At 38.4% G+C, this 27,816-nt stretch overlaps 1 protein-coding gene across 1 annotated transcript in view; it reads right to left on the reverse strand.

The window, feature by feature from the left end:
- Nucleotides 1-949: 949 nt before the first annotated feature.
- The window catches only part of MMP24OS (MMP24 opposite strand), a 79,517-nt gene continuing 52,650 nt past the window's right edge, over nucleotides 950-27,816 (reverse strand). The window contains exons 4-5 of the mRNA XM_088156999.1: nucleotides 5,819-5,900; nucleotides 950-1,728 (exon numbers count right to left, since the gene is read on the reverse strand). Coding sequence (XP_088013125.1) covers nucleotides 1,689-1,728; nucleotides 5,819-5,900 — 122 coding nt within the window. The 3' untranslated portion in view covers nucleotides 950-1,688. The remainder of the gene's footprint in view (nucleotides 1,729-5,818; nucleotides 5,901-27,816) is intronic.

Genomic DNA, 27,816 nt, shown 5'->3' on the forward strand with positions numbered 1-27,816 from the left:
AGTGAAGTCTGTGTTTACTGAGAGATATTATAAAAAACTGCAGCTTGACTAAACATTCCAGAACTAGGGAAACAACGTGTACATATCCATGAAGCTGAATCTCTTTTCTTATTTATATATTTATTATTATTTGTATTTTCAATTGGTCCCTTCACACGTATTTCTCATAAAAAAGAGATTCCATTTCAAGTGTTAGCTGGCTTCACCAAAATTATGTGGCTGGAAGTTCCCAGAAACTGTTTTTGACAGTGTTAGTGAGCTCCCCAGCAGCACAAAACAGACCTTAACTTCCAATTTGTTTACTAATTTGGTCATTGTGAGCAAAACACATTTCTCTCACTGCCTTTGGGAAAGGGATTCATAATGACATGATTTAAAAAGCAGTACAACCATCTTAAAAACATAACTCCTAAGTGTGAAACAGGGAGGTTATACTGTAAGGAAGAAAGGCAAAGGACACCAGAGAGAGAAAAAAAACCCCGAAGCTTAAAGGCAGACAGACATTTGAAAATTTTAATTTGTCTTCACTTGAAGACAAAAGTACACCATGAATCAACAATGCAAACTGTCTCAGCCGTATTCTTACCGTATCTGCTGCAGTAAAGCAGCTTAGCCTTTCCTCCATGTGTGCTGCTGTTTACATAATCAGTTCTGACTCTGTTATTTAATGATGTGAAATACAAACATTTCTTTATCAACTCATTTTGCAAAATATTCTGCCTAATTAATCTCTCTCCAACACCACCTATTACTTTCTCTCTATTTTTAAACACAAGTTTTCCCAGCAAATGTTACAAGAGGATGACAAGGGCAATTATCACCAGAACAAAGCAGAACAAAGCTATGGTAATGAGAGGAACTTCAGTTCATTCACTGAGGTTCTGGCAGTGATGAAAGGAGTAAACTAAGCCTACCTTTATTTTATAGATAACAAAGCAATTACAGCATGTAAAGTAATACAGAGAAAATAATAATTTATTGGAAAGCCAAGAGAACAGAAGGCTCTGAAAAATACAAAGGAAAGCACACTTGTATAAAAAATAATTCACTACATCAAAATTATTATGAATAGGTGTCATATAAATTGTGTTGGGATGCATAGCTAATAAAACCACCTTTACAAAAGGAAATACTCTTAATTGGGGGAAAACAAAACAAAGCCCCAAAACAACAAAAACAGGAAAAACAAAACAAAAGGTGGAGGAGAAAAAAAAAAGCCACCAAAAAGAAATAATCATAGGAAGAAACAGAAGTGCTTTATTGAATCCAACAAAGGGGTAGCATATTTTTTTATTGTAAAATTTATCCACAGAAAGCAAAATTTGTTTGAGTAGGGGAAATACCATGATCCAGGGGCGGCCCATATACACTGTGAGGAAAAGACACATAACATCAGAATGGTGCACTCAGGGCACTTCAGCAGGTTAATGAAGATCATGATAAATTAAAAGTACCATTGCAGTTGTTCTGTAGCTGGCACTTCAGATCTGTCAGAAAGGTAAATTAAAATTTCTTCTTTCTTCCTGCTTCACAGTGCCTTCAACTGAACTCAGGAATGAAAAACTTCACAGTGTATTAGCTGGAAGGCTCAGACAGGGTTCCTGTGTTGCCCCTCCTGCAAATTGGCCACCCACAGGCATTTCCACCAGATGTAAATGCTGGCAGTAAAAATTGTTTACACATTCACATCATGTCGTCTTGTCTTCTGATTTCAGCAATTTGGACTGTCTTAGGAGCAACAAACAAATAAGTGAAAGCCTTAGTTAGGAAAAAGCTTCTGCACTGGAAATTCAATCAGATTAATCTGAAAGCCATGAAACACCACAGTAAAATCCAACATTTCCTAAGCTCGTGTTTTGGCAGCACATCATGGCTTAAAAGTAAATTAAGAACATGCAAAAAGAAATCTGAGGCTCAAAAAGGATGAGTGCCTGCCTCAGATTCGTGCAGCGAGTAACCAAGACAGCCTCAGGTCCTTCTTGTGCAATCTACTGCCCTGCTCTGCATCCACTCCAAGCACATTTGTGGCAACCTCACTTGGATTTTCAATATCTGTTAAGATAATACATCATTTCATTGCCCTCATCTGGGCTAGAATTGCCCATCCTTGCCTACAAGGAGTCTCCTGAGAATTCAAAGCAGGTCAATGGAGCCTTCCACGGAAGACAGATGCCACAGATGTGTATCTTCCTTATCACCCTGGCACAGTTCAGCATGAGCATCTGCAGCCTGGAAAGCAGCATTAGCCCCGTGTGCAAGGCTAAGGAGCTGAGGCTTTAAGCAGTACTCCAGCAGATTAGGAGCAGGAGTAAGTGCCAAGTGACCTGGGTTTCCACTCTCTTTCTGAACTTGTTTTATTGCAGAGCATAACCTCTATGAGTCTCAATTCTCACACTTGAAAAAGTCAGATAATTACACCCCTGTACCTCATGGGGTCTCTGTGAAGTTTAAATTAATAATGTTTGCCAAGTGCTATGTAAGTGCAAAGAATTATTAAGGTCACTCAGCATCAAAAAGGGGACCAGAGTCCAGGGTTTTATGGCTCTTGGCCCCATATATAAAACACAAGACTTTCCACTCAAGCAGTTATATTAAATAAATCCAGGGCTACAATTCTTTACTATTTAATATGTGAAATGTCTAGACGGATGTTCATTCCAAAACTGATTTCTACAAAACACATACATTTTTACAAAGTAAAATTGTACTCTTTTGGGTTGCCTGACTACTCACTATGACATTTTCTGGCAGATTAAGTAAGAATTTTCCTCCAGCAGTTCTATCCCACAAGCAAATTATTTTTTCTAAGCCATTAAATAAGAATAAACACATGGGAAAGAAAGGATAATTGTTATGAATAGATAATAGATGGAAGCAAACCATTTTAGGAATATACTTATTTGTTTCCTTTTTATTTTTAAGCTCAAAAAATCATGCTTTTTATTGGGTGGAAAGATTTTTCTGTGTTTATATTCATGCAAGCACTTGATCTTAGGAAAAATCCAACTCGTTAGCAATCCTAAACTTCAAATTATGTCATTACATAAAGGATTTAAACACAGTTTAAATATGCCCTTAGTAACATTTTGACCCATTCATTTGGGAGGCTCTTGGGGAAACACAAAGCTCAGGACTAATTTGTCATTCAAGCTGGCTCACCACTAAAGGGAGGTACTATATGTAGCTTTAGTATTACAAGATAAGGTGATGGAATCACTTACTGTTTCCATGCTTTCTCTTCCAGACACATTCAATGACAAGTATTTGTTCTCTGGAGTATGGTTTAAGAACTGGTAAAATGCTTCTTATTATCCCTTCTAGTCACACTAAGAACAACAGTCTCCAAAATATTCAGTTCATTCTTTTCCATGGGTTGGATCAGGGAGATAAATTGTGAGTACACTTTTAAAAAAATCCCTTATTGACAATGGATAATATTTTAAAACGGTGACTCTGTATGTTCTCCATTCCACAGGAATCCAGTAAAATTTGCAAATGTCAGACACTCAGGAAGAAGTTTCTTCAGAGTAAATTGATTTCATATATCAGCATTTCTGTTAAAGAAATAGGAAGCATGCCTGGAAGTTCAAAAATGAGATTACCCTCAGAACTTCACCTAGACTCTGCAATACGCAAACACTACCCTTTATTCCAACCTCCTTTTCTAGCATGGAACCATACGTGACAATCATTTTAAAAGACATCTTTTTTGTTTCCTTCTTTTTTTGATTGCTTGTTTTGTTCTGTGAGTGGGCCAACATGAGGTTTGAGTAGTGTTTTCCCCATTTTTCAATGGTATTCCCATTCAGAGTTTAAATTTAGAAGCTATAAGGCCATAAAAATGGAAAAATATCTGCGATTGACATTACACAAGATAATGATATTACTTCAGAATTTAAAGTCATAAAAGGAATCACAACAATAGTGTTAAAGTATATGCAGACTTCATAGATAAGACAGCGCATGAAAATTCCTGGCATCACTGTAAGATCTAGATAGATACTAAGATTTACTTTTATATTCCTTTCATTGCCAAAATTATGGAATGTTAAGGGTTGGAAGGGACCATAAAGATCATATAGTCCCAACCCCCACTGTGAAGGCCAGGAATATCTCCCACTAGAACAGGTTGATTTTAAAGCGTTATCCGACCTGGCCTTGAACTCTGCCAGGGCTGGGACATCCGCAACCTCCCTGGGCAACCTGTTCCAGTGCCTCACCACCCCCACAGTGTAGAGTTTCTTCCTACTATCTTGCCTCTTTCAACTCATACCTATTACTCCTTGTCATATCACTACAGATCCTGATGAAGAGTCCTTCTCCAGCTTCCCTGTAGGCTCCTTTCTGCTACTGGGTGGCTGCTGTGAGGTCTCCAGGCAGCCTTCTCTTCCCCAGGCTGAACAGCCCCAACTTTCCCAGCCTAGCTCCACAGGGGATGTGCTCCAGTCCTCTGATCAACTTTTGGCATCCTCTGGGCTTGTTCCAACAGTTCCCTGCCCTTCCTATGCTGGGAGCCCAGAGCTGGATGCAGTGTTCCAGGAGGGCTCTCAGCAGAGCAGAGCAGAGGGGCAGAATCCCCTCCCTGCCCTGCTGCCCACGCTGCTTTGGACACGTTTGGCTTTCTGGGCTGGGAGTGCTCATGGCCAGGTCATGTGGAGTTTTCCATCAACCATCATCCCCAAGACTTGTCCACAAGGCTGCTCCCAATCCCTTCTCCACCCAACCTGTGGGTGTGTCTGGGATTGCCAAGACCCAGGTTGTAGTACATTGTGCTTTAATAAATTTTAAATAATAGCTAATAAATATTTAAATAAAACACTCCAGCTGGAAAAAACTACTATTACTAATATTATTGGGCCAAATGTTTACTTTAAAGAAAAATGCACAGAAATAAAATTACCCTCTACCTTGCTCTTTCAATGATAGTTTTAAAAATTAATCAGTAGCAGCTGTTGGAAACTTAAATTAATTTGAAAATGAGAATGTAAAAATATACAAGTGTTGGCTTAACCAGCTCTAATGGAAGAAAACTTTTGCCAGCATTGTATCCAGGTTGTCCTTGCTGATGAAATATAAAGTTGTACTACTTTCTATGAAGCTGGAAGGAACGACAATAAAGTGAAACCAGAGTTTATGATGAAGACAACCATTCAATTTTTTTTGGCTTGCTAGACTAAAGCCATTACGAGTATCTTATGTATTTCTGGTTATGAACAATACCATTATTCAAAGGTTTAACTCCACATTTCTGTTCAATTTGTAAGCCAGGTTTGAGAGTTCTCAACCACAAAATCCACACAGTCCTCAACCCTTCTAGACTGATAGTGGATTAACATATTTCCCATAATGTAGCTTTCCTTTAAGAGACAAAATGACCTGTTTCTGAAGTGGTAAGAGGGGAGAACCATTTAAGGTCTATCTGATTAACCAGATACTTTACAGTGAATATTTTTCATCAGCTGCAGAGACGGAGTGAAATTCAAAACTCATTGTGGTATGTTTTTTCTTCCTCAGCTTCTCAGATTTCATCCCCAAAGAGGTGTACTTCAACTCCGCAAGGTGAATGGAAATTATTTTGATAATGTCACAGTAAAATAAAAGCTACACGCTTGAAATCATCTTGGTGAAAATGAAAAGGAGTGCCACATACAGCATTGCCTGATATGTTGTGCTCATCACTCTATTAGTCCCAGGGAGAGTGTCTCTTCAACAGGGAAGTGTTTCAGTTTCAGTGCATTGTCTGGTTCCTGTCTCCTTCCACATTCCGCATGTCAGTTCTGTAACTATTACTTGAGTTAATCTAAAAGAAATAACCTACCTATTCAGGAGAAGTCTGAACATTTCACGTAAGATTACATTTCTTCCTTTCCATGTCAGGAGCGATAAGCAAAACCCAATACCTTGAGCAAAGAAATGATAATTCAAAAAGAAAGAAAATACTCTTGACATTTTAACAATAACAAGTTATTAATATAATTCACTGCAGTTGAAAGAAAGTAGAATACATTTACAATGCAACTGAATAAGGGTTAAGTGTATTTTGTGTTTTGCTCAGCATTAAATATAAATATCTGTCATATCAAATCCTAGACTAGTTGTAAGCACCATATTAAAATCCATGTTTCTAGAAGTACAAAAAGCAATTTGAAATACTATTTTTACAAGTGACAAAATCTAAATCAGGCAAACCCCATATGGAGTAGCTCAAGAAATCTAACATAGCTATCCTGAGCAGAGTTCTCCACACACTGGGAACATCACAATCTCTTTAATACAATTGGTGCTATTGAGATACAGTACCCTTGCAGTATCTCACTTAGGACCAGTTTCCTAAAATAAAAGAATATAAATCAGACTTATGTCTTCCTTTTCCTTGCTTGTTTCATGTTATCCCTTCCATACTCCCCTCTATGAAAATCATATTTTTATAGAAGAAAATATTTAACCAATTAAAAAAAAAAAACCACTGGCAATTTCTGCAAGAATTTTTAAAGGTACCTACCGTATTATAAAAGTACAAGACAAAACCCAAACATAATTAGTAACAAATCCAATGTCATTTTCTCCCTCTTGTCAATCTATACGAACAGTCAGTCTGAAGAAAGCATTGATTTCTGAGGGTAGTACTGGCTTCTCACCTTTGGGATCAAAGACTGAAGCTGCCAGACCTGTCCACTTTCGCCAGTGGCATCTTTTGGCATCTTTGCTCTTTTCTGGGACACTTTCAAGACAGCATTTGAAATGCCTTTTCTCTCCTGTAAAGTTTAGCTCAAACACTGTCCCCCAAAGGAAAGAATCTCTGAAATGTAAAGGAAGCCATGGGCTTTAGGCTGACTTCCCACTACAGTATCTTTTTTAAATGGACCACCAGTGGTAGAGCAGTTCTGTTCTAAAACTAGCAGATATGGCCTGTCATCACTAGCAGGAGTCTCACTATTTTGGAACAAAATCCAAATAATGAAAAACAAATGCTCTAACTTTCTGGGAGTTTACACCATTCAGAATTTGGGGATACACTCCCCCCTCCCCCTTAGAATTCTTAAGTACAATATGTACAATATGTACATAGGTACCAGCTACAGTATACGGCCTTTGTTCCCTATACTCTAATCAGCCACTAACAAATGAGTGGGTGTAACAAAACAAAGGGTATTTGTAAGGAGCATTTCTGTTTTTCTAACATGTTTTCCTTCAAAAGCTCAAAAGGTAAAGCACTTGGCAGATGTGGTGCTCAAAAAATATTTTACAGAAGGTGGGAACTTTCAGAGTCAGAAGAAGAAAGGACACATGAAAGATATAACAGAATTGTTTTTCATTTGAAAGGAATTAAATGGAGAAAGTTGAGGAAGGAAATAGACAATAAGGAATAACAGAAAAAGATGCAGAGGGTAAAGAATAATTCAAAGTTTTAAAAAAAAAAAGGAGTTAATGAGAAGTTCAGTGCAAATTGATGCAGTATAAAATTATACAAAGGTAATTAGAAGAACATGTTTAGTCTGTGAATAGAACACACAGCTTATTTGAAACCATGTTTTTTGCATCAGAATGGTCATTCCAGCATCAATAACAGATACATGTGTACTTTACTGCTATGAGAAAACATGTATTTACAACGAGGTGAAGGTTATACTTAAGGCAAGGAGTGCAGCCAGATCTTGCAAAGGACACATTTATCTTGTGTGATGCAGCTCTAAGCAAAGTAGAAAGTTCTAGCACTAATGATATTTGCAAGGTTTTAGAAGTCACTAGTTCTGTTCGGAAAACATCTGCAGAAACCAGCTGCACATGGACAATGCCAAAGAGTAAAGAGAAAACAAGCCAGTAAATTTTTCCTTTTAAATCTGTGATGACAAGCTCAAAGGCTGCTGAACAGCCACTTTTTACTGGGGAAAAATACACATAAAACTTCTGCAATGAGAGTAAAAGTGTATGGTGGAAGGAATACAGAAGTCTACTAACATGAAAGGAAAATATATGCATAAGGAAAGCAAATTCAGTGAGGAATGCAACAAGTTAATTAAAATAGACACCAACTTAGAGGAGTCATCTTCAGCTCTGTGTCTGCCTCTGCTGCTTCCTCTGAAGTAAAAAACCGAAGACTGAAAACAAATCCAGCTCACTTCCCTACCACAGAAGGAGGACAAGCTCCCCGTGAATACAGCAGCTTTCCTGCATGGATGGCACAGGAGTAGTAAAGCAGCAGGAAGTTGCACGAGAAGAGGGTGTGGAAAGGTCTACTTAGATATTCCTCACTCTTCAGGACATTTCCATAGGGAATGTCCTCTGTACCTTTTTGACCTCAAAGTGGATATTAAACTCTGCATTTGTAAAAGTGCTATGACTAAAAAAAATGATCAAACACTAACACATGTTATGCAGTTGCAGCTGAGACAGCATATTTCTTTCAGATCAGCCTACAAAGAGAATTTAAATAATATACAGCAATGTGGCAGTTTAACTCTTGCCATGAAGATTAAGATTAAGGGGATGACCTCAATTTCCCTCCCACCCATCTGGGACTCTGCCCTTTGGGCTAGTTAGTTCTGTCACAGTCATACTGTGAAGTTACTTTCAGCTACATTGAGAAATTTTGGTTGAAAGAAAATGTCTTTAGGAATAAAATATTCTTTAAAATGAGTAAATAAAAGGCTTTAATTAAAATACACACCTTTAGTTATTCCAAATCTATAGCTAGAGGTCTACCATGACTTCACAAGAAACTTTGAGATCTAAGAAATCACTTATAAAACTGTTGTAAAATACTTTTTCTTTAAAGAACCATCTATAAAATAATTCCAAAAATCATATTAGTTATATTTGTTATTCACATAATGTCCCAGTGCATGTTCTTAATATATTCAAGAAAGACTTTCCTTCAAGTGCCTCACACACAATACAAGCAAAATTTCATTTTGAGGAAAGCATAAGAGCAGTCGGGTCCAAAATCTATTAAAGCTAGTGTTTTGTTGAGTGGGAGAAATGAAATAGCAGTCAGTGTGCAAAACTGGTGAGAGGAAAAATGCTTCTGACTCAGAAAATAGTTAAAAGTGTTTCCTGCTTCTTCATCAACTAAACAGGTTAAAAGTTATGAAGTAAGCCTGATGTACCAAAGTAGGTTTATAAGTACTTTGGTTGACAGAATTAAAAGTGACAGTAACAACAAAAAGCCCTGGTAACTAGATAAGAAGAGCTGCTACTAACTCCTAACACAATTATGAAGTCATTGTTTCATCACAATTTTGCCATTTTCCTTATACAGAAATAATGTAAGAGAACACAAAAGAAAACAATATTCACATTTTCATAAATTACGGTTGTACTTTAAATTGCATTCTCCTGTTTAGAACCTCTGCATATTTTGTTTAAGGAGTGGCAAGAGATCCAGATGATTGAAACACATCTGGAGTTTGCATTTTCAATGCAATATATTTTTTCGAAAACACATTTATATGAAAATTCTAAAGCTAGTACTCAAACTCTGATATATCAGTTATGTAGAAAAGGACAGCATTTTTGCTACAAGTATTTCAGTATTTCAATTGATCATTTGGGCTTTATCAGCTCACAAATGCTGGGTCATGTTAATGATGCTCTTTTAAGGTCACAAGGGAACTCTAACCAGCTGGCTGTGTACTATGTAGGGATTGAATCAGTGCTATCAGATTATAGTAAAGAGAGTGGCCCAGACGTGAGCACAGAACAAGAACAAAATCTATTTCTTATCATAGTTCTTTGTAAACCATTTGTTGACTTTTGTTTGAAGAGTTACCTCTAAGGCATGAAAGACCTAATCCATGAATACTACAAGTCTGTAATTTATTTTTTTTTAATCTCCAAAAGCAGAAACAATTACATTGAAAGCTTTTCATAATGCAGTAAAGGTGTTCTACAAAAGACACTATTAACAAAGACAACACACTGCCACTAATGACTTTAACACTCTCTAGTGTTACGTATTATCATCATCAAGCAGAGTGTCTTATTTGCTAGGAGGTAGACTGTATCAGTTCACCCAGAAAGCACTCAGCAAAAACATTCTGGGTCCTCCCAGCAAAACTTGGTGTACACTTTATTTTAGGGTGTTCATACCAGGGGTAGAGTGTGGTAACTCAGGCTGGCATGTCATTGCTCACTTCAAACCAGTCAATTGACAGTTGTGCCAGGAAATTATAAACAGCTGGCCAAAAATGTGAGCTGAAGACATGTCCTCCTGAGGCAGGGAACAAGAGCCAGCCTGTACTTTGCCATGTAATGTTACAGCTAAGCTCCCTGGAGGTGGTTAACTTTAAATTAGGATGGTGTCTGCAAGAGACACAGCAATGCTCCTGATTACTCACAACACGTATTCTACAAGATCACACAAAACACTCGTGATGGTAGACAATGCATTTGCTTAAGAAAGAAAACAAAACAAAATAAAAAGCAGCTAAATCTTGGACATCAAGGAGAATGTGGACCCACAGATTTCAGTATCAGTGGGATATTAAAGTTGGTACTTTCAGTAACAGATATTTGAAAGTTTCTGTAGAGGGTAGTTTTGCATAGGAAACCAGGTTAAAAAGTAAAAGAGTTACAGAAATTAAAATGGACTTGATGTTTTAGAGTATTTTTCCTATTTCTGTAACTTTTCTTTCTCATTTCTTTCACTTCATATCACTTCCATGTCCCTTTTAAATGCTACAAAATATCCATAATCTGTGAATAGTACGCTAAAACTGGACTAAAATAATAATGGAGTAATTATTTTCTTTATACTGAACTTCAGACCAACAGTTTCTATTTAGGGAAAAAATCCGTGTAAAAATTCACAAACTAAACCATTTACAAAGGAAATTAAAATCTATTGTATACCTACAATATTGGGAGCAAGTTAAGATGCCTCAGGAAACATTGATGATTTCTGCAGTGCCCCCTAAAGATAATATGCACCAAAACAGCCCTTTCAAATAGAAGGCAAGTTTTACTGCATCCCTGAATGCTGGAACATGTATAGAGAGGAAGGTAACTAATATTAAGAATTTTATTTTATCCCTGAAGCTAGAAAGTACTTTTAGATGGTACAGCACTTATAAAATAATACTTATTTTAAAAAACTGTATATAGTTTAACATATTCTAAATTCTCCTTTAGATTGGTAACTGCTACATCAAAATAAATAGTCCAGGTTTTTGTTTGTGTAGACATTCAAAATAGAAATAATGTCTTTGTTTACTTCAAATAACCTTTTGTTTATTTTGAATTGAAGAAAGTGTACAATTTTTTTATTAATTAATAGCTATTTACTCACAGGAGACAGATTATTATACACAAACAAGGGTTTTGTTGCTGTTAGGATGGTGTGTGTTGTTATTTTGTGGTGAATCTGACCTGAAAATTGAACTTATAAAAAAAACCATAAGGTTGTCCAAAGAGTAGCAATTTCTTTTCATATTTTGAGGCTAAAAGCAGGCTCATATTGCCCCACTAATATCAACTTTTACACTTACAGAATATAATAATATGTAAATAATTTATAATACCTGTTAGAAAAGGGTATAGTAATGATTCAACATAAAGGCAGATAGCAACATAAGACAGTTTAATACTCAGCCTGTGGGAAGACAGTATGATAGCTGTGAGGTTACAAAGAGCAGGCTTCATATTGTTTTTACCTCAAGTCAGTAATTCATAGGGCAGTGAGAAGCCTGAAGTTCATAAAACTGTGGTGCTTAAGGAAAAGGATAATGACCAAAACCAGTGCAAATCCATGGGACAGAAAAGTTTTGATGCTGCATGTAATTCTGGACCTGTGTGCAAAATGACTAAGCTAGAAAGAGCAAAACATGATCAGGGGTACAAAGATCTGCCTAAGGAGTTACTAGACAAACATCTCTTTAGTCTGGGGAAAGTGGAAAAGGGTTTGCTAGGAGGGACCTACAAGGTTTCGTGCCACTTGGAGAAATGAAAGAGCAGTGTTTGCTTAACCTTTGAGATCCCAATGACTGGCAAAGCAGATGACTCAGCCAAGGTGATGCATGTGTCCCCTGCTTGCCCTCTCAGATGGGCATTCATCACATCAATCAAGCTTTGAAAATCCTTGCCATGGGGCACTGTGACTTACAGGCATCCACAAAGCAACTGGACTGCTTGATAGGAGAGTAAAAAACCACCAGGCTGTTAAATAAAAAGACAGGCATGCGCAGGACAGGGATACAATACAATACAGGTTGCTGAATACTGAGACCTTGTTTAGGAGGAGGTGCACTGACTGTGCTGCTACACCACAATGCCCTCCATGTCCTGCAGGCACTTCGAGGCTTCTGCTCCCAAATCCTGTCCTGACACACTTTTGTCTCACCTAGATAAACAATTCACATAATTTTACATAACAAATCAGTCGTCTGCTGCATGCCTCGAGGTTTTGAGATTGTTTTATGATACAACTCTATTTACCCAACAGCTACATCAACAGTAATGAAGAGTACCGCTGAACCAAACAGGAGGCATTATCGAAAATTCAATGCATTTTAATACATTTAATAAATTGTAAGGAGTTCCTTTAAAATGCTTAAAGTGTACTGCATGAAAGAAACAGTGCACAGCTTAAGAAGACCACCACAACATTAAGATCCATCAGGAAGGATAAAAAGAGAAGAAGAGAGAAAAAAAGGAAGGGAAGTGGGGGGGGGGGGGGGGGTTAGAACTGTGAAGAGACAGAAGGACAGCTATAGAACCTGCTAGCTTAACTGAAAACTAAGAATCCAGAACATTTTATGAAATACATAAACCACCTATGAGGTCGCCTGTTCAAACTCACCAAATTTTGAAGCCCTGCCCGAACTCATGTTTTCTTAATATTGGATGGGTTGAACACTACAATTCATCAAAATTCTGAAGGAGATACTCCCCTAAATGGAAAGACTTAGCCTACAAGAACAAAAGTAACTAAAATAGCCTCCACACTTTAAAAAGAATACTCTCTCTTATTCACAACTTATTAACTATATATACATTAACTAAATAAAGTGTTCAAACCCTGGAAAAATCAGCAAATAACTGTTTTCCTGCTTTCCAAAACCAGCCCCAGTATTACAGAATTTCATATGTTGAAGTCACCAGTCAAAACAACTTTCTTTGCCAATTTTAGTAAAATTCCCAAGACATCTCATTTTTCTTTCTTTCTCCAAGACAGTCATTTTGGAATCTGTCAATGACAGATGCTGTAACCATCCTTCAGACCTAGTTAAGCACTGTTAGTTATATGGATTTAATATATAACCTATTCAAAAGCAATGTGTTGAAAACACTCTTCCAAATCATTGGCTGCTAATGAAATATCAGCTCTTCCACATTAAATTATATTATATTATGGTGCTGCTTCACCTCTTCACAATGTAATTCTCGGCTGAGAGATCAAGGATGCTGCCAATTCCGTGCCCTTTAATCAAATCTGAATGCTCAAATGTTTTATCTGGCTTCTACTTTCTTGTCTGGCCTTGCACACGGTCCTATTTAACTCCTGTGTGGTTTCTATAAAGTCTGACAGGATGTCTTGGCATGATTACAGTTCCTATATGTGCTGAAGTTATTACTGTGGTATTAGAAAATGTGTTGTCAACCAGGAATTAGCAAACCAGCTGAGATAAAATAACTGTAATCCTGCACCTTCATTAAAACTGGATTCAAACTGTGATTATCAAAGAGAAGGAAATACGGGTTTGCAGCTAATGCCATGACTATATTCTGAAGGCTTCAATTCCTGGTACTCTGAAAGATTTCTTACTTGATCTGGAGCTGTGCCTTTTGGAGCCATGAGATTGTAAGCACTTGTTAAAGCATCTAGTCACGTTTGCAGATCCTTCAAAAGGTCCTTGCATATCACTGACTTTCAATATTGTACAAGCATGAAAGCTAGCATTTTTTAAAACTTCAACACATACATATCTGCACCTCCAGGAGACTACATACCTTGGAAACATTGAAAGCTGTATGTCTAAACCACTTTTGATTTGTAAATTTGTGATGTCTTTGCTAAATACATTTCACTGCAGTGTTTAGAAAATAATTTTACCTAATGATCAGGGTCACTGATTGTTTTATGGTCCTAAGATACGACTGCTCCACACAGCCATCCTTCAGCAAAAGTAACTTCCTTTATTTATGACAAAAAAGGCTACAACAAATTCTGAGTAGAAAGCAGTTAGCCATGAAGGTAGATCTTAGGGGGTAATGAACTAAACAGGAAGAAAGAATGATAGTATCACATATTAAAAGGTTTGAAAGGCACCTTAACTGATGATGTGGATTGACCAAAGAAGCAAAAAGGCCAACAAAGCTCCAAAGACTCTTTCAGTTTTGGACCTGTCTCTAAAACTGTCAAAGAATTGATGAAAGAATAAGGAAAGAATGGATATTGAATGAAAGCAAAATGAGAAATATCTTTACTGAATTTTACTTTCAAATTAGTAAACCTTATTAATTTGTTTTGTGTTGGGCAAGTAGACACAATTGCATTGTATACCCAAATTCTACTGCATTCTCAGTGGAAACAACAGGTAGTCTCTTTCTTCCTTAACATTTGTTTAAAGAAGTAGTGTTAGAATTACCAGAGCCTGATGAAGAGTATCTAGCTACTTCAACGTAAGTCAGGAAACTTCTTTAAAAAAATAAATATTTGTTATCATTTTATTACATAAATTAATTACACCTATTATATTAAACCCTCTAAAATTCTTAAGAAAAATCAGCAGCTCCAAAAAAACCATTTTTCCAAGAGAAACCTGCAGTTTTGTAGTAAAAGCAGCTCGATCAGTTCTCCTATTTTATTTTGTACCCAAGGGATAGTATTCAAAACAAAATTCAGCTTTTATTTCCACAGTAGAAGTATAATGTGCTGGTTTCAGTTGGGGTTGGGTTAATTTTCTTCGCAGTGGCTGGTATGGGGCTGTGTTTTGGATTTGTGCTGAACACAGGGTTGGTAATACAGAGATGTTTTTGTTATTGCTGAGCAGGGCTTACACAGAGCCAAGGCCTTTTCTGCTGTTTGTGCTGCCACACTGGTGAGGAAGTTGGGGGTGCCTGGGAGGCTGGGAGGTGACACAGCTGGGACAGGTGACTCCAACCCACCCAAGGGATATTCCAGACCATGTGACACCATGCTCTGTACATAAAGCTGAGGGGAAGAAAGGGAAAAGGGGAAACATTTGGAGTCATGGCATTTGTCTTCTCAAGTAGGTGCTGCACATGATGAGGCTCTGTTCTGTGAGGAGCAGTGAATGAATTCCTTGTTTTGCTTTGCTTGTGTACATGGATTTTGTTTTCCCTATTAAACTATAAATAACCTAGGAGTTTTCTAGCTTTTACCCTTCCCATTTTCTCTCTAGCCACACTGGCAGGAGAGTGAGTGAGAGGCTGCCCAGGGCTCAGCTGCTGGCTGGGGTGAAACCACAACATATGGTTTCCAACTAGAAGTACTCTCATCTCAGTGATCATAATCCAATTAGCAGAAAGTGACACCTGGATGTAGATATTAGTTTGTAACAATTCCAGATCACATTATAAAACTCAAATCCAGGAAAGATTCTAAAACTCCAGCTCTTTTTGGATGATCTTCTTTCTCAAAAGGAGGAAGATCCATTGTGTTCAGATACAAAACCTTCCTGGTATATTGAAGAACATCTGAAGAGACTACAGTAGGCACCAAAGTGCTAAATGAAAACTCTTAAATGAGAGGTGAGCTGGATAATTTTTCAGCGACATAAAGAAAATTGTTATTTTTGTCAGAACTGAGTCCCTTAGGTTCAGTGCTTTTCCTAAACAAAAAGCAAACAGAACTTTGATTTTTCCCACTTACAAGGCCTAATTGTAATTTCACAGTAAAATAAGCGCCCTCACACTGAGGGTGGCAGAGCACCAGAACAGGCTGACCAGGATGGTCATGGCTCCCTCTCCAGAGACATAAAAAACCCAGCTGGATGAATTCCTGGGTAACCTGCTGTAGGTGACCCCTCCTTGGCAGGGGAATTGGACTGGATGATCTCCAGAGATTGCTTCTGAACCTATGTATTGTTTTGGCATGGCTTGTTTTTTGGTAGCTGGAGGGCCACAAAGATGACTGTTGTGAGAAGCTGCTGGAAGCTTCTACCATATCCAGCAGAGCCAATCCCTGATGGCTCTGAAGATGGACATGCTGCTGGCCAAGGCTAGACCAATTAGAGATGATGGCAATGCCTGTGTGATGATGTATTTAAGAAGGAAATCAAAACAAAGTCACAGGTTTTTATTCTAGCCAGAGAAGAGGAAGAGGTGAGAACATGTGAGGGAAACAACATGGCAACACCAAAGTCAGTGGAGAAAGAGGGGAAGGAGGTGCTCCAGGTGCTGGAGATGATTCCTCTGCAGGCTGTGGTGAGACCATGGTGAAGCAGCTGTGCCCCTGCAGCTCATGGGGATTCACAGGGGATGCAGAGATCCACCCACAGCCCATGGGGATCCATGGGGGATGCAGAGATCCACCCACAGCCCATGGGGATCCATTTGGGAGAACTGTGTGCCTGTGGGATGGACTCGGATTTGCAGCAGGTGCAATTTGAGTGCTGCTCATGAGAGTGGACCTGTGCTGGAGAAGTCAATAGAGAACTGTCTCCCATGGGAGGGATCTCATGATCTCACAGGGGAAGGGCTCCTCTCCCTGAGCAGCAGAAGAAAATCTCGGTGATGAACCAACCAAAACTCCCATGCCTTGTCTCCCAGCATTGTTGGTGGGTAAGAGGGAGGGGCTGGGGGGAAAAAGGTGTTTTAAGGGCTTATTTTACTTTCCATTATCCTCCTCTGATTCTGTTAGTCATAAATTCACTTTGCAACTAAAGCTGAGCCTGTTTTCTCCTTGAGGTGTTTTCTCCTGGTCCTTATCTCAACTCAGGAATCCTTCATTAACTTTTTTTCCCTTTTCTCTCCTCTGCCCTGTCCCTGCTGTGTCAGGGGAGAGAGAACAAGTGATTCCCATGGGTGCCTGGTATAGGGCCAGTGTCAAACCACAACACCCTAACGATTCTGTGATTCCACAGTAATGCAAGAGTAAGTCTGATCCACATGTACAAACATTACAAGTTGGCATATAAATATTTAAAGAAGGTGTGGCAGATGGTTTTATCCACTGACAACCCATTTCTAAATTTTGCACTGGAGATCTGAGCTCCATGTTACTTTAATGACTGCTTTGATAGTATGTAATATTAAATTTTCATACTTAAAAAAAAAGTCTGTCCATAATCAAGCACAAGCCTGTATTTGCTTTTTATTTAAAGATCATATCTCTCAGTAAACTTATTATATTGTGTTAACTTTGTTAACTGTATGTGAGTGTCTGTCTTATGCAGTACTTTGCAGGCTATGAATATTCAAGAGATCTTCTGCTAAGCAATTTGAATTAATCTGTCTCTCATGTCAGAATCAGAGAAGCAGTTTGCATTTTTTACAGGAAATGGACAGAATCCCAGATATACATTGCCTGCCAGAATTTGTACTTCCCACCATTCAGAGAAGAAATGGTGCAAGATTTACTACCAACGTTACAATCAGGTTGCAATAAATGTTACTTTGAATTAGATGTGCTTTAATTTACCATGACTTTTGCACGTCTAAGCAGCCTGTTGGAGTTCTGCTGTTAATATTAACTGAAGCACATGGTTCTTTTGTTACTCATTAATGGCCCTATTCAACAGAAATTGAATTTCCACAGCTGCCATGCACTGCAAGCTCCTAATGCTGGGTACCCAAAGTGCCTAATCCTGGTGCAACTGATAGATTGTCCTTTGTAGAGGGTTAGAGCTTTCTTCAGGGCTGCCATACGATCTCAGATGGCCTTCCACAGCCTTCTCATCTAGATCCAAGGAGAAGAACCATATCCAGATAACGGATGCAACTGCTTCTAGAAGTGCTGACACTTGTCCATTTTAACAGGCATCCTCTGAACATTACAGAGCTTTCCAAATATTTCAGGTCACAAGTGTGATACCAAACTGGAATGAAAATATGAAACTTGATGAAAGCACGCTTTGTAAAGAGTGGCTGACAAGTAGTAGAAAAGCACTGCAAATTCAATGCTTTCTCTCTTCCATTTCGTCAAAGGCTATCAAAATTTGATTCTTACTGTTTCCACAATATGTTTGTTAAGATACAAGGTTCCTACATTACTGAAAATTCTCCAAAATTCAGAAAAAGCTAAAGACTTTCTCACAGATACTTCATTTCCAATAGCTGTTTTACCATTTCATGTTTCATAGTTAATCTAGGGATGTAGTACTTGTTTCTACATGCTAGCATTTTTAACGATGCAAGACATTTCTGCTAAACATAGGAGCTTAAGATAAATTCATTTGTGATATTTATTTCTCATGTAACCTGATCTTGACTAAAATTATCAGAATTTCAAAGAAAGCATTCTGATATAGCACTTGTCAAAGCATATCTGTAGATATAGCTCTTCGTATCTTTTACTTTGTCAGTCAAGCAGCTTATGTTGGGATTAGAGAAAGACATTGAATACCAGCTGAGCATCATAATTTATGGAGATGGAATACTATGATAAAAGCAGTATCACCAAGACAGCCTTTCCAGCCTCCCCAGCCTGTTTTCTCCTGTAAATATGTCTTGAACTATCATAAAATCATTGAATCAGAGAATGGTTCGGGTTGGAAGGGACTTTAAATATCATCTTGCTTCAACCTCCCTGCCATGTGCAAGAACACCTTCCACTAGATCAAGTTTCTCACAAGCCCATCTAAACTGGCCTGAAACTCCTACAGGGATGAGACATCCACAGCTCTTCTGAGCCTGTTCCAGTGCCTCACCACCCTCCCAGCTGAGGAATACCTCTGAAGCACATAGCTCACTTTGCAAGCTGCAAATTGAGATGAAGTTTCAGAAGCACATTGACCTCTGGGTAGGAGCCTGAACAAGAGGCCATGAACTGCAATGCTTTGGATTAAAAGGTGATTGAAGACGAGTGGTGCCAGCCAGGTGAATGGACATTGAGAGACGCAGCAGGAGCAGCAGAAGTCAAGAGGAAGAGCAAGACTTGGGCAGGGTAGACTGTGAGAGTATTAAAGCCCAGGGGTTGCTTTGAGGGAATCCTTCTCAGAGACACCAGCTCGAGCTATTTCTGTGCTGTGAACAAACTTCTCTGTAGAATGAGTCATGTGATAGTTTGCTACAAGGAAATCTGGTCTGAATATATGTGTGTGTAGTGGGCAAAGCAAGGGCCTGTCAGGTCCCTGGAGACACTCACTGTGGGCTTAGGTCCCATCAATGGAAGTCTCTGGCCTTGGGAGTGTGACTGCCAAGAGAGGCCCATGAATGGTCAGACTGGGATATTTCCTTAACTTTGGCAGTATAATATCTAATCTAATCCTGCCCTAATCCTACCCCCTTGTTCTATACCCATCCTTGTAAAATGCCCCTCTCCAACTTTCCTGTAAGTTCCTTTCAGGTACTGAGAGGCTGCAGTCAGGTACCTCAAAGCCTTTTCTTTTCCAGGCTGACCAATCTCAACTCAGCCTTTCCAACTGGAGACGTGCTCCATGACTCTAATGAACTTGGTAGCTTTCCTCTGGATTTGTTCCAACAGGCCGATGCCCTCCCTGTGCTGCTCCTCATCTACCAATATCCCTCAGGACTGTGAATTCCATCAGTGCATGATCACTGCAGCCCCAGCTAGATCACCTGTATGACCAACAGACTCAGTAACACCACGCCTCCACTAGGGCTGCATATTAGCCCTTCCTGTGGGTCAGGAAGTTATTTTCCATGCATTCCAGGAGTTTCCTGGACTGCCTACAGTTTTCTCTGCTGCTTTTCCCGCAGGTACTGGGGTGGTTGATATCTCCCAGCAGGACAAGAACCTGCGAGTGTGATCCTTCCTGTAGCTGGAGCAAGATTTTCTCAACAGGATACCTTTGGTCAGGGACCTGTGGTGACACCAGCCACAAGGTTCCCTTTTTGTCTCAGTCTCTGTTTCTTACCCACAAGCGACTCTTTGTTGTTCTTCAGTTCACAGGTTGTTCTTCAGAGATGGCTCATCACACTCAATTCACTTCTTGGTGTAGAGAGTAACCCCTCCATCTCTTCTTCCTCCCTTCCTTTCTGAACAGGCTGTAGCCATCAATAACTGTACTCCAGTCAGGGGATTCATCCCACCAGGCTTCAGTTATGGCAGCTAGGACATAGTTTTCCAGCAGCATAGTGGCTTCCAGCTCCTCCTGTTTGTTGCCAACCCTGCATGCACTGCTGTAGAGGTGCCTCAGCTGGGCAGCTGGCCATGTTTTCATCCTACAGGTACACCATTTACTTCCTGTCAGATCGTTCTCTGGCGTTTCCCTGTTGGCTTTTGTTACCTCGGGAGTCCCAGCTCATCTCCATAAGACTGCAAGTGTGTCTCAGTGTTGTCGGTGTGTGACTTCAGAACCAGCAGCAGGGAGCCCTCACTAGCACCCTATCCCTCTAACCTTTGCCTCTCATCCTACAGCTGGCCAGGGAAGGTCTGATGTTGTCCCTCTATCCCGACACATCTAGCTCTGCAATTGAGACACTAATTTTCCCAAGCAAAAAGCCTCCTTCTTCACTGAGAAACATCTGATGCCAGCATGCCTGGTGCTGCATAATTCTTTCCTTTGGGTCAAAGTGCTGGGTCAAAGAACTCAGCATTTTTGCACTGACACCAGTCATGGAGCCATGTATTTATAGATTCTGTCTGCCTGTTTCTTCCAATGTTGCTGTCTTCTACTGGAAGAATACAGGAGAATATGGCTCATACCCCAGATTCCCTTATCCACTATCCCAAGACCCTGAAGGCATTTTTTGGTGACTATGTGCTGCCACTTCATCATCCCTTCCATGGAAGATCAGTAACAGGTCCAACTCTCAGCAATTTTCAGCCTGTTGTCTGCAGGTTTTTTACAGACCCTCCCTACCTTAAGGAGGGATAATAAGCAGTACAAATGTTTTATTTCCATGCTAATAATTAGCAGAGAAAAGCCTCGGATATTTTTCTCAAAATACCAAGCTATCAATATTTTCAGGATTGCATGCAGGGTTCCTATTTATCTCTGAGATAAAAAATGGACTGGAATTACACAATTTTTTGCCTGCTACAACTTTGATTTCCTTTTTTTTTCCCAGATATACACAGCATTCCAGTAGCTTTGTAAATTCATGCCAAGAGTGTATGTTCAGATAATTGCAGCATTGAAATTACTAGCTATAGATTAAAATCTTAAAGTTATAAAATGTAATAAAATAAACTAAATACAAGTTAAAGACACCAGGGATTGTGATTCTTAGCCAGCATGAAAATTCATTATACTTAGTGGGACTGCTGGTAAGCTCCAGGACTGATCTTCAATATTTCCAGAATCTACACCAGTGTTAGTCTTCAGATCACAGAAAACATGACTTTACAGTCTTTGTAATTAACATGAATTAAAGGTTAGCATCACTGGATATTCTTTTCTTTAAAAAACTCAAGTATAGCAAAAATCAATGTAATTTAACAGAAAGCTGCTGCTAAGATTCATGTTAGCTAAATAAGTAACTTGGATTCTTTTATAAGTTTTGTTTTGATTTCCTTGGGTAAGCCCTACATGTCATAGTTACAGACTTTCATATTAAACTAAGAAGTTTAATTAAGACTAAATTCAGCTGTAGGAAAACAAAGTGTGGGCTATCTACCATCAAGTTTCAGACAGGGAGTCCCTATGAGCATCACTACTTTTCCCATTTTCTTTGCATTTTCTGGTGTAGCATCTGGCCCAATATCGTCTCAATTGCATATGTACAGAAAGGCATTATGACTATTATTGGTAATAGTTGTTAATGCTTTTTGTTTCCCACTCTCGGAAGGGTTCATACAACAGACACTTTACACTGTCCAGATGGTTTTTTATACTGGATTATAGAATCACAAAATATCTCAAATTGGAAGAGATTCATAAGGGCCAGCAAGTCCAACTCCCTGCTCTTCACAGGGCTACTTACAGTTGAACAAAAGAGGATCACCCAGATGCTCCTTCAGCTCTGTCAGACCTCTGAGCACTTCTCTGGGTAGGCTGTTCTAGTGACTGACCACCCTCTGGGTTCAGAACCCTTCTTCCCTCAAGATCCCCTCTGTCATCAAGGAAGTCCACAGCTCCTCCTAATTCAGAATTGTCATCAAACTAACTTAATGCATATTTGACTCCTGCATCCAGATAATTTATAAAAATACTAATGAACACTGGCCCTGAAACTGAGCCCTGTGGAACTATGATCAACTGTTTCTTGATTTTTCCATCCATTTGAAGTTTTGCTTTCTTCACCTCTATTTAGGTTACTTTCTTGCTTTATGGATAAAAAAAAAAGCCTTTAAACATTTGTGAAACATTTTCAAATTAAAAACAAATTCACATAAGATAATCCTAGTTCCACTGATTTTTTTTTTTTTAATTTGGGATACAATTTCAAGAAAAATCAATTAAATGCTCAGAAGTGGTCACTATTCAACCCAAAATCCAGTTCAAATTAGCAGTCACTTGTGCTGCATGGTAGGCATACAGACAAAATGTTTTGCAGAAAATTGTAAAAAAAACAGAGTGAAGAAGGTTTTCATTCATTCTTCTGTGGATCAAATATACCAGACAATGCATCTATCAAAATGAACAGAAAGAACACCAGAAATCAAAATCCATAATATCACCCAAGCCATGAACTCCAGTGTTTCAGTGGCATTACCACTGGAAAGGTTTTTCGCTGATTTCTACCTTGACCTTTTTTCTATCTTGCAATCTGAGCTCATTAGCACTCTCCATGGAAGGGAGAAGGAAACATTCTTTTCTTTCTAAGACGCACCTTTCTAATTGTATTAGTAATTGGCTCTCAGTGTTTTCCTAACCTTTTCTTGAAGATAAACATTTACAGAATTTTCAATTCTTTTTTGCAGGTCACATTTGCTTATGCACTGTCCTTTTCTGGACTCACCTCAATTTATCTATGATTCTCCTTACATGCCCAAACCCAGATGTTCCTTTGGCAAGACATCACACATGTTACTCAGGAAGCAATACTGTCACCCATTCATGTTTCATGATAATAACGAAATTTTCCTTAACAGCACCCACCCTGTACTTGTGGAGTTCCTCTGTCAACATTAGCTTATCCTCTCTTGAGTTTCATCTTAATTTTTCCCCAGATAATTTTATAATATTTTTTCTCCTACAGTTAGTCATCTCCGCATGTAAATAAGAGTATTTAATTTCTATTAAATCTGAAGAGCCTTAGACCCTTTTTGGAAGCACAGAAGATACATACACTCATTTCAACAGATTCTGTAAATGTTGCTACTCATCTCTGCAAATATTTTCAATTGAGACAGTATTTCATTTTTTAGTCCTTTTAGGCTACTATATTACCCAATGCCAAAAGCTGGTGGCATTTATTTTATCTCCTCTATCCACGTGTCTTTCCAGCTTACTACAACTTCTTTTGACTTTTTTTTGTTTTTCTCAATAAAGCAATGCTAGTTATTATTCTGTTCTTTGTTATTTTTCATAATCTCAAAGTCTTGGAATTGAATTAGCTTGTTAGTCCATGCTTCCTGGATCTCACTTTTCTGCATAAAAGTTAGCACCAGTCATTTTTCTAGCACTCCTGTTGCACAGCAGTCCTCCAACATTTCTCAAAGGAAATTCCAACCATTCTGACATTACTTAGGCAATATCACTAAGCATACTATAATGAAGTTTATCTGACCAGACAATTTGAAAACATCTAATTTATCTAAGTGCTCTCTTATCCATTTTCCAGGGTTTGGCTTGAAACCTTTGGCATCAGTATTGTATAAGCCATCTGCTCCTGACTGATCTTTTTGTGAAGACTAAATGTAACAAGGCTTATACATATCATGTGATAGTTGGAAAGGTTTTGTTTTCCCTTCAGTTTCATTTTGCCAGTAATAGATTTGTGGAACTTATAATTAACTTTTTAAAATGCTTTCCTTTTACCCTTGACATTTTCTGCTAATTAACCTCATTTCATACCTTGACTTTCCAACTTTGTTACTACATATTCACATTATACTTCTTTTCCATCAGACTGTCAACTAGACAACCAAGTTGGCATTTTGTGTTTAGTCACTTGTTGAAGTCAGTAACGCTACCACGACTTGGGCTTATTTGCTCTACCTAGCTGTCTTATTCTATCCAGTTTTCTTCCTGTGTAACCTTAAGTAACAATTCTGAGAGCTAATTGAATAATTGAAATCTGTTTTCTGGACCTCCATAATTTTTTTCCTTTATTTTTCTTCCCTTCCCAAAGATTACAAAATCTTATTTTAGTTTCAGTCATTTTCATTTCAAAACCTCAGACAGTTTCATCCTTGATTTCCCTCTCTACTTGTTCTTCACCTGTGAGTTCCTGTATTCTGTTGGACAGTCCAGGTCTTCAATTTTCATTTGGATTTGTTACAATCTTCCACTGAACACTGTTTTCCGCCTGGTGCTTTCTACATTTCTTTGACATAAATTATCACCCATAATTCTACCATGTAAGTCCGCATTTTGTATCATAGACTTTGAACAAGTCTAACTCCACATGTACTCAAAACCTCAGGGCAAGCGTATTGTCAGATCACACTTTTTTTCTGCCTGAGCAAAATATACCCAGGAATACTAGCACTCTAGTAACGAGAAATGGCACAAAACCCATTACACTAATTATACATTGCATCTGACTGTGCATTAAGATTTGCAGCTTCTCCTGTTTATAACCCACATTGTTTCATTTATGTGCTGACATGCAAGTTGTTCTTTTTTCTTTTATTAGCTTTCTTGAATAAATATACTTAATTCTGCTGTCTTATCTAAAGACTATGATCATCCACTGTTTCTTTTTGCATCCTGCTTCTTGATCTTCACTTATTTAGTAGGTCAAAGTACAGAGGTGGTCACTGCAAGAAGCTTTATACTTATCTTTAAAAAATGCCAATGTAATCAATGTTACTCAAACATCTAAGTTCAAATTACACTGGGTAATTGGGCAAAATAAATTGGGTAAGGGATAGGGCATTGTGCTTCATTTTTTAAATAAGGCCAGGAGAATTTTAAGGAATATCTCTGTTTACCTTTCAAGTAAGCATAAGGGAACACTGAAGCTCATTTCTGCATTCAGTTATAAGAAGGTGCTCTCGAAGCTCTTTTCTTTCTTATTAAATTCAGTAAAACCTGAAAATCATTCTCCTCTTTGATTTGGTTGCTCCATGGTTGCCTATTTCACGACTTGTTAAGTCTTCTTTGAAGCAGCTGGTTTCTGAGATCCTTGGATACAGTGTACTAGAGCAGCCAGAACCCTGATGCAGTAATTTGAACAATTACTTTCTGATGCTCTTTAGCATTTTCTGTCCATCTTTTCAGGCGCCCAGCTGTTGCTCTTAAGGCTAGATACCGAGCAATTAATTATTATACATTCATCAGTTTTAGACAGGATGATGAAGAACTCAAGTAGTGAGCAGATGAGTATCTAAGTACTATTCTTCTGATGTGCAGACTACAAGGAAACTCCACGGCATCAAAGACTGGCAGCCATGCACCAGCAGAGCTGAGAGCACTGCTCGGACCTGACAGCTCCCCAGGTCCCAGTGACAGGGGGATAGGAAAGGCACTCCACAAACCAGCAGTGGAAAATAAACCAACACACCCACTTGAAGAGCAGTTGAGATTGCAGGAAACACGGATGAAAACATCAACTACTGGATATGATTACCATAAATCGCACAAAAGTCTCATACCAAATGAACCGATATCTCAAGGCATTTCAGAGTCCCTAAAGCAGAGGAAAAATGTAAACATCTGCACTGCTGAAGTGATCAAACTATTTGATTAAGATGGCAGGGATGACAATGAAGAATAAGAACAAGAAGGAAACCTCTTCAGAGAGCACAGGGTGCTGTAAAGTCTCCATGTCCCAACTGAAATTATAAAATCTCCACTTCTCTGGCAGTTCTAGAGGAGCATACAAGAGTGGCTTAATATGAATGTTACTATACTTCACATTAAACTGCACATAAAACACATAAAATGCAAACATATCAATGCTTCCTGAAACTATTGAACATAAGTAACCTCTTAGTTTATCTCTTTTTACCTTATCTAAAGAAAACTACAGTTCTAGATTGGTACATGACTGGTGCATGGAGTCTGTTTTTTCTGAATTCCTCTTTTAACTTAATTTACACATCATGTTGGGCAAAACAGCACCTGAACAGGCTCAGTAGTCAAAACATTTTAAAACTGAAAGGTTTGCTTTTCCTCATAAAACTCTTAAAGCTAGTGCACTTTCAAGAACAAGCAGTAACAGATGTTACAGATGACAGGAAATAAGTCTTTGTCCAAGGAAGCACAAGAATAGTTCTATGACAAAATCCAGCTCATATGTGTACCATCAGAACTAGGCAATTAAGTTTTAAGAGAGTGTTTGCAGAAGTCTTATGAGCTATTTTATGTACTGCTCTTTGTGCTTTATGCCTTCTCCCCAGCCCAAGATTTTACCCCTAGAATGCCTGTGAAGGAAAATAAAAGAAATCTATTTTGTTTCTTAAAAACACTGAATACCTTATTCTATATTTGTGTGCTATTATTTGTACTGCTAACTGGTTTCTCTGTTGAAAGAATGAGGATGGTGATCTTAGAGCAGTAGCAATGGCCAGCTTGCATGGAAAAAAAAAGTGGTGGAGTTGACAAAGTGTAAACGGGGGTAGGAGGCATCTCCTGTGAAGGACCTGGTGGCAATTTCAGGTCCAACTGCCTCTGCTGAGGAACGGACATGTGAGCTTCATCTGGACTTTACACAATTACCATAGCGAGCAAAATTGGTTTTATCTATGTTGTCAACAAATACAGAATATCAGGCTTCCCAGCATAAGCTGACTGAAATGGTATTAAACTCCATGTATAGCAATTATCACATTAATTAAAAGATGTAATGGGCAGTGGCACATACCCTGGAGAATACTAGGGACAGAAAATATTAGAGACTGGCATTTCTCAGACACTGAAACTGAGTAAGCGACAGTATCTAACCTCTAAGGAATTTTCATGTTTTTGAATATAATGTAATGTAATTCAAAATTTTCAAATGGGCTGTAAACATGAATTCTCAAAACCTGGGGTTCTTGAACTTTTTGTCTCAAAAGAATTATCTCAGTAGCTGCAGCATATTTCATAAAATGTCTCAGGTAAATAAAACTCTTTTTTATTCTAAAAACAGATTTTAGAATATGCAGACACTCCTACCACAGCCTATAATTTGTATGACACATCTTCTCATGTTGATGAGAAACAATTCAAGCCTACAAGTTTCTCTTTTGCTGCCAATTATTGCAGGGAGCCAAATTTCGTTCTAATTTTCTTAAACCAAAATTTTCCTTTAGTCTCCCAGTTTCTTAATTATATGAGAGTTCAGTGCAAACCACAGGACGGAAAAGAGAGAACAACAGGTAAGCCCTATGTTGCAACCCAAATTGGAGAATGTCCACTGACCTCTTTGTGACCTGTAAACAACTCCTAGCTTGTACTGATTATAAAAATGGGGGAGAAAAGTCATTTTAAAATGTAGGATTTAAAGATTTTCTTTAGATGCTCATTTCTGTAGGTGCAGCTTGACTGGAGTTATATCTCTGGAAGTACAAATTGAGACCAAACACTTACTGGACACCTACCAGTGACACTGGGGAAGAAGTGCTGTGGAGTAGGTCGGTGATGTCTTCATGATCTTTGTGTGGATTGTCATCATCATGTTTATACTCTGTAAGTA

The sequence above is a fragment of the Sturnus vulgaris genome, chromosome Z (assembly GCF_052056855.1).
Source record: "Sturnus vulgaris isolate bStuVul1 chromosome Z, bStuVul1.hap1, whole genome shotgun sequence".
NCBI lineage: Eukaryota > Metazoa > Chordata > Aves > Passeriformes > Sturnidae > Sturnus > Sturnus vulgaris.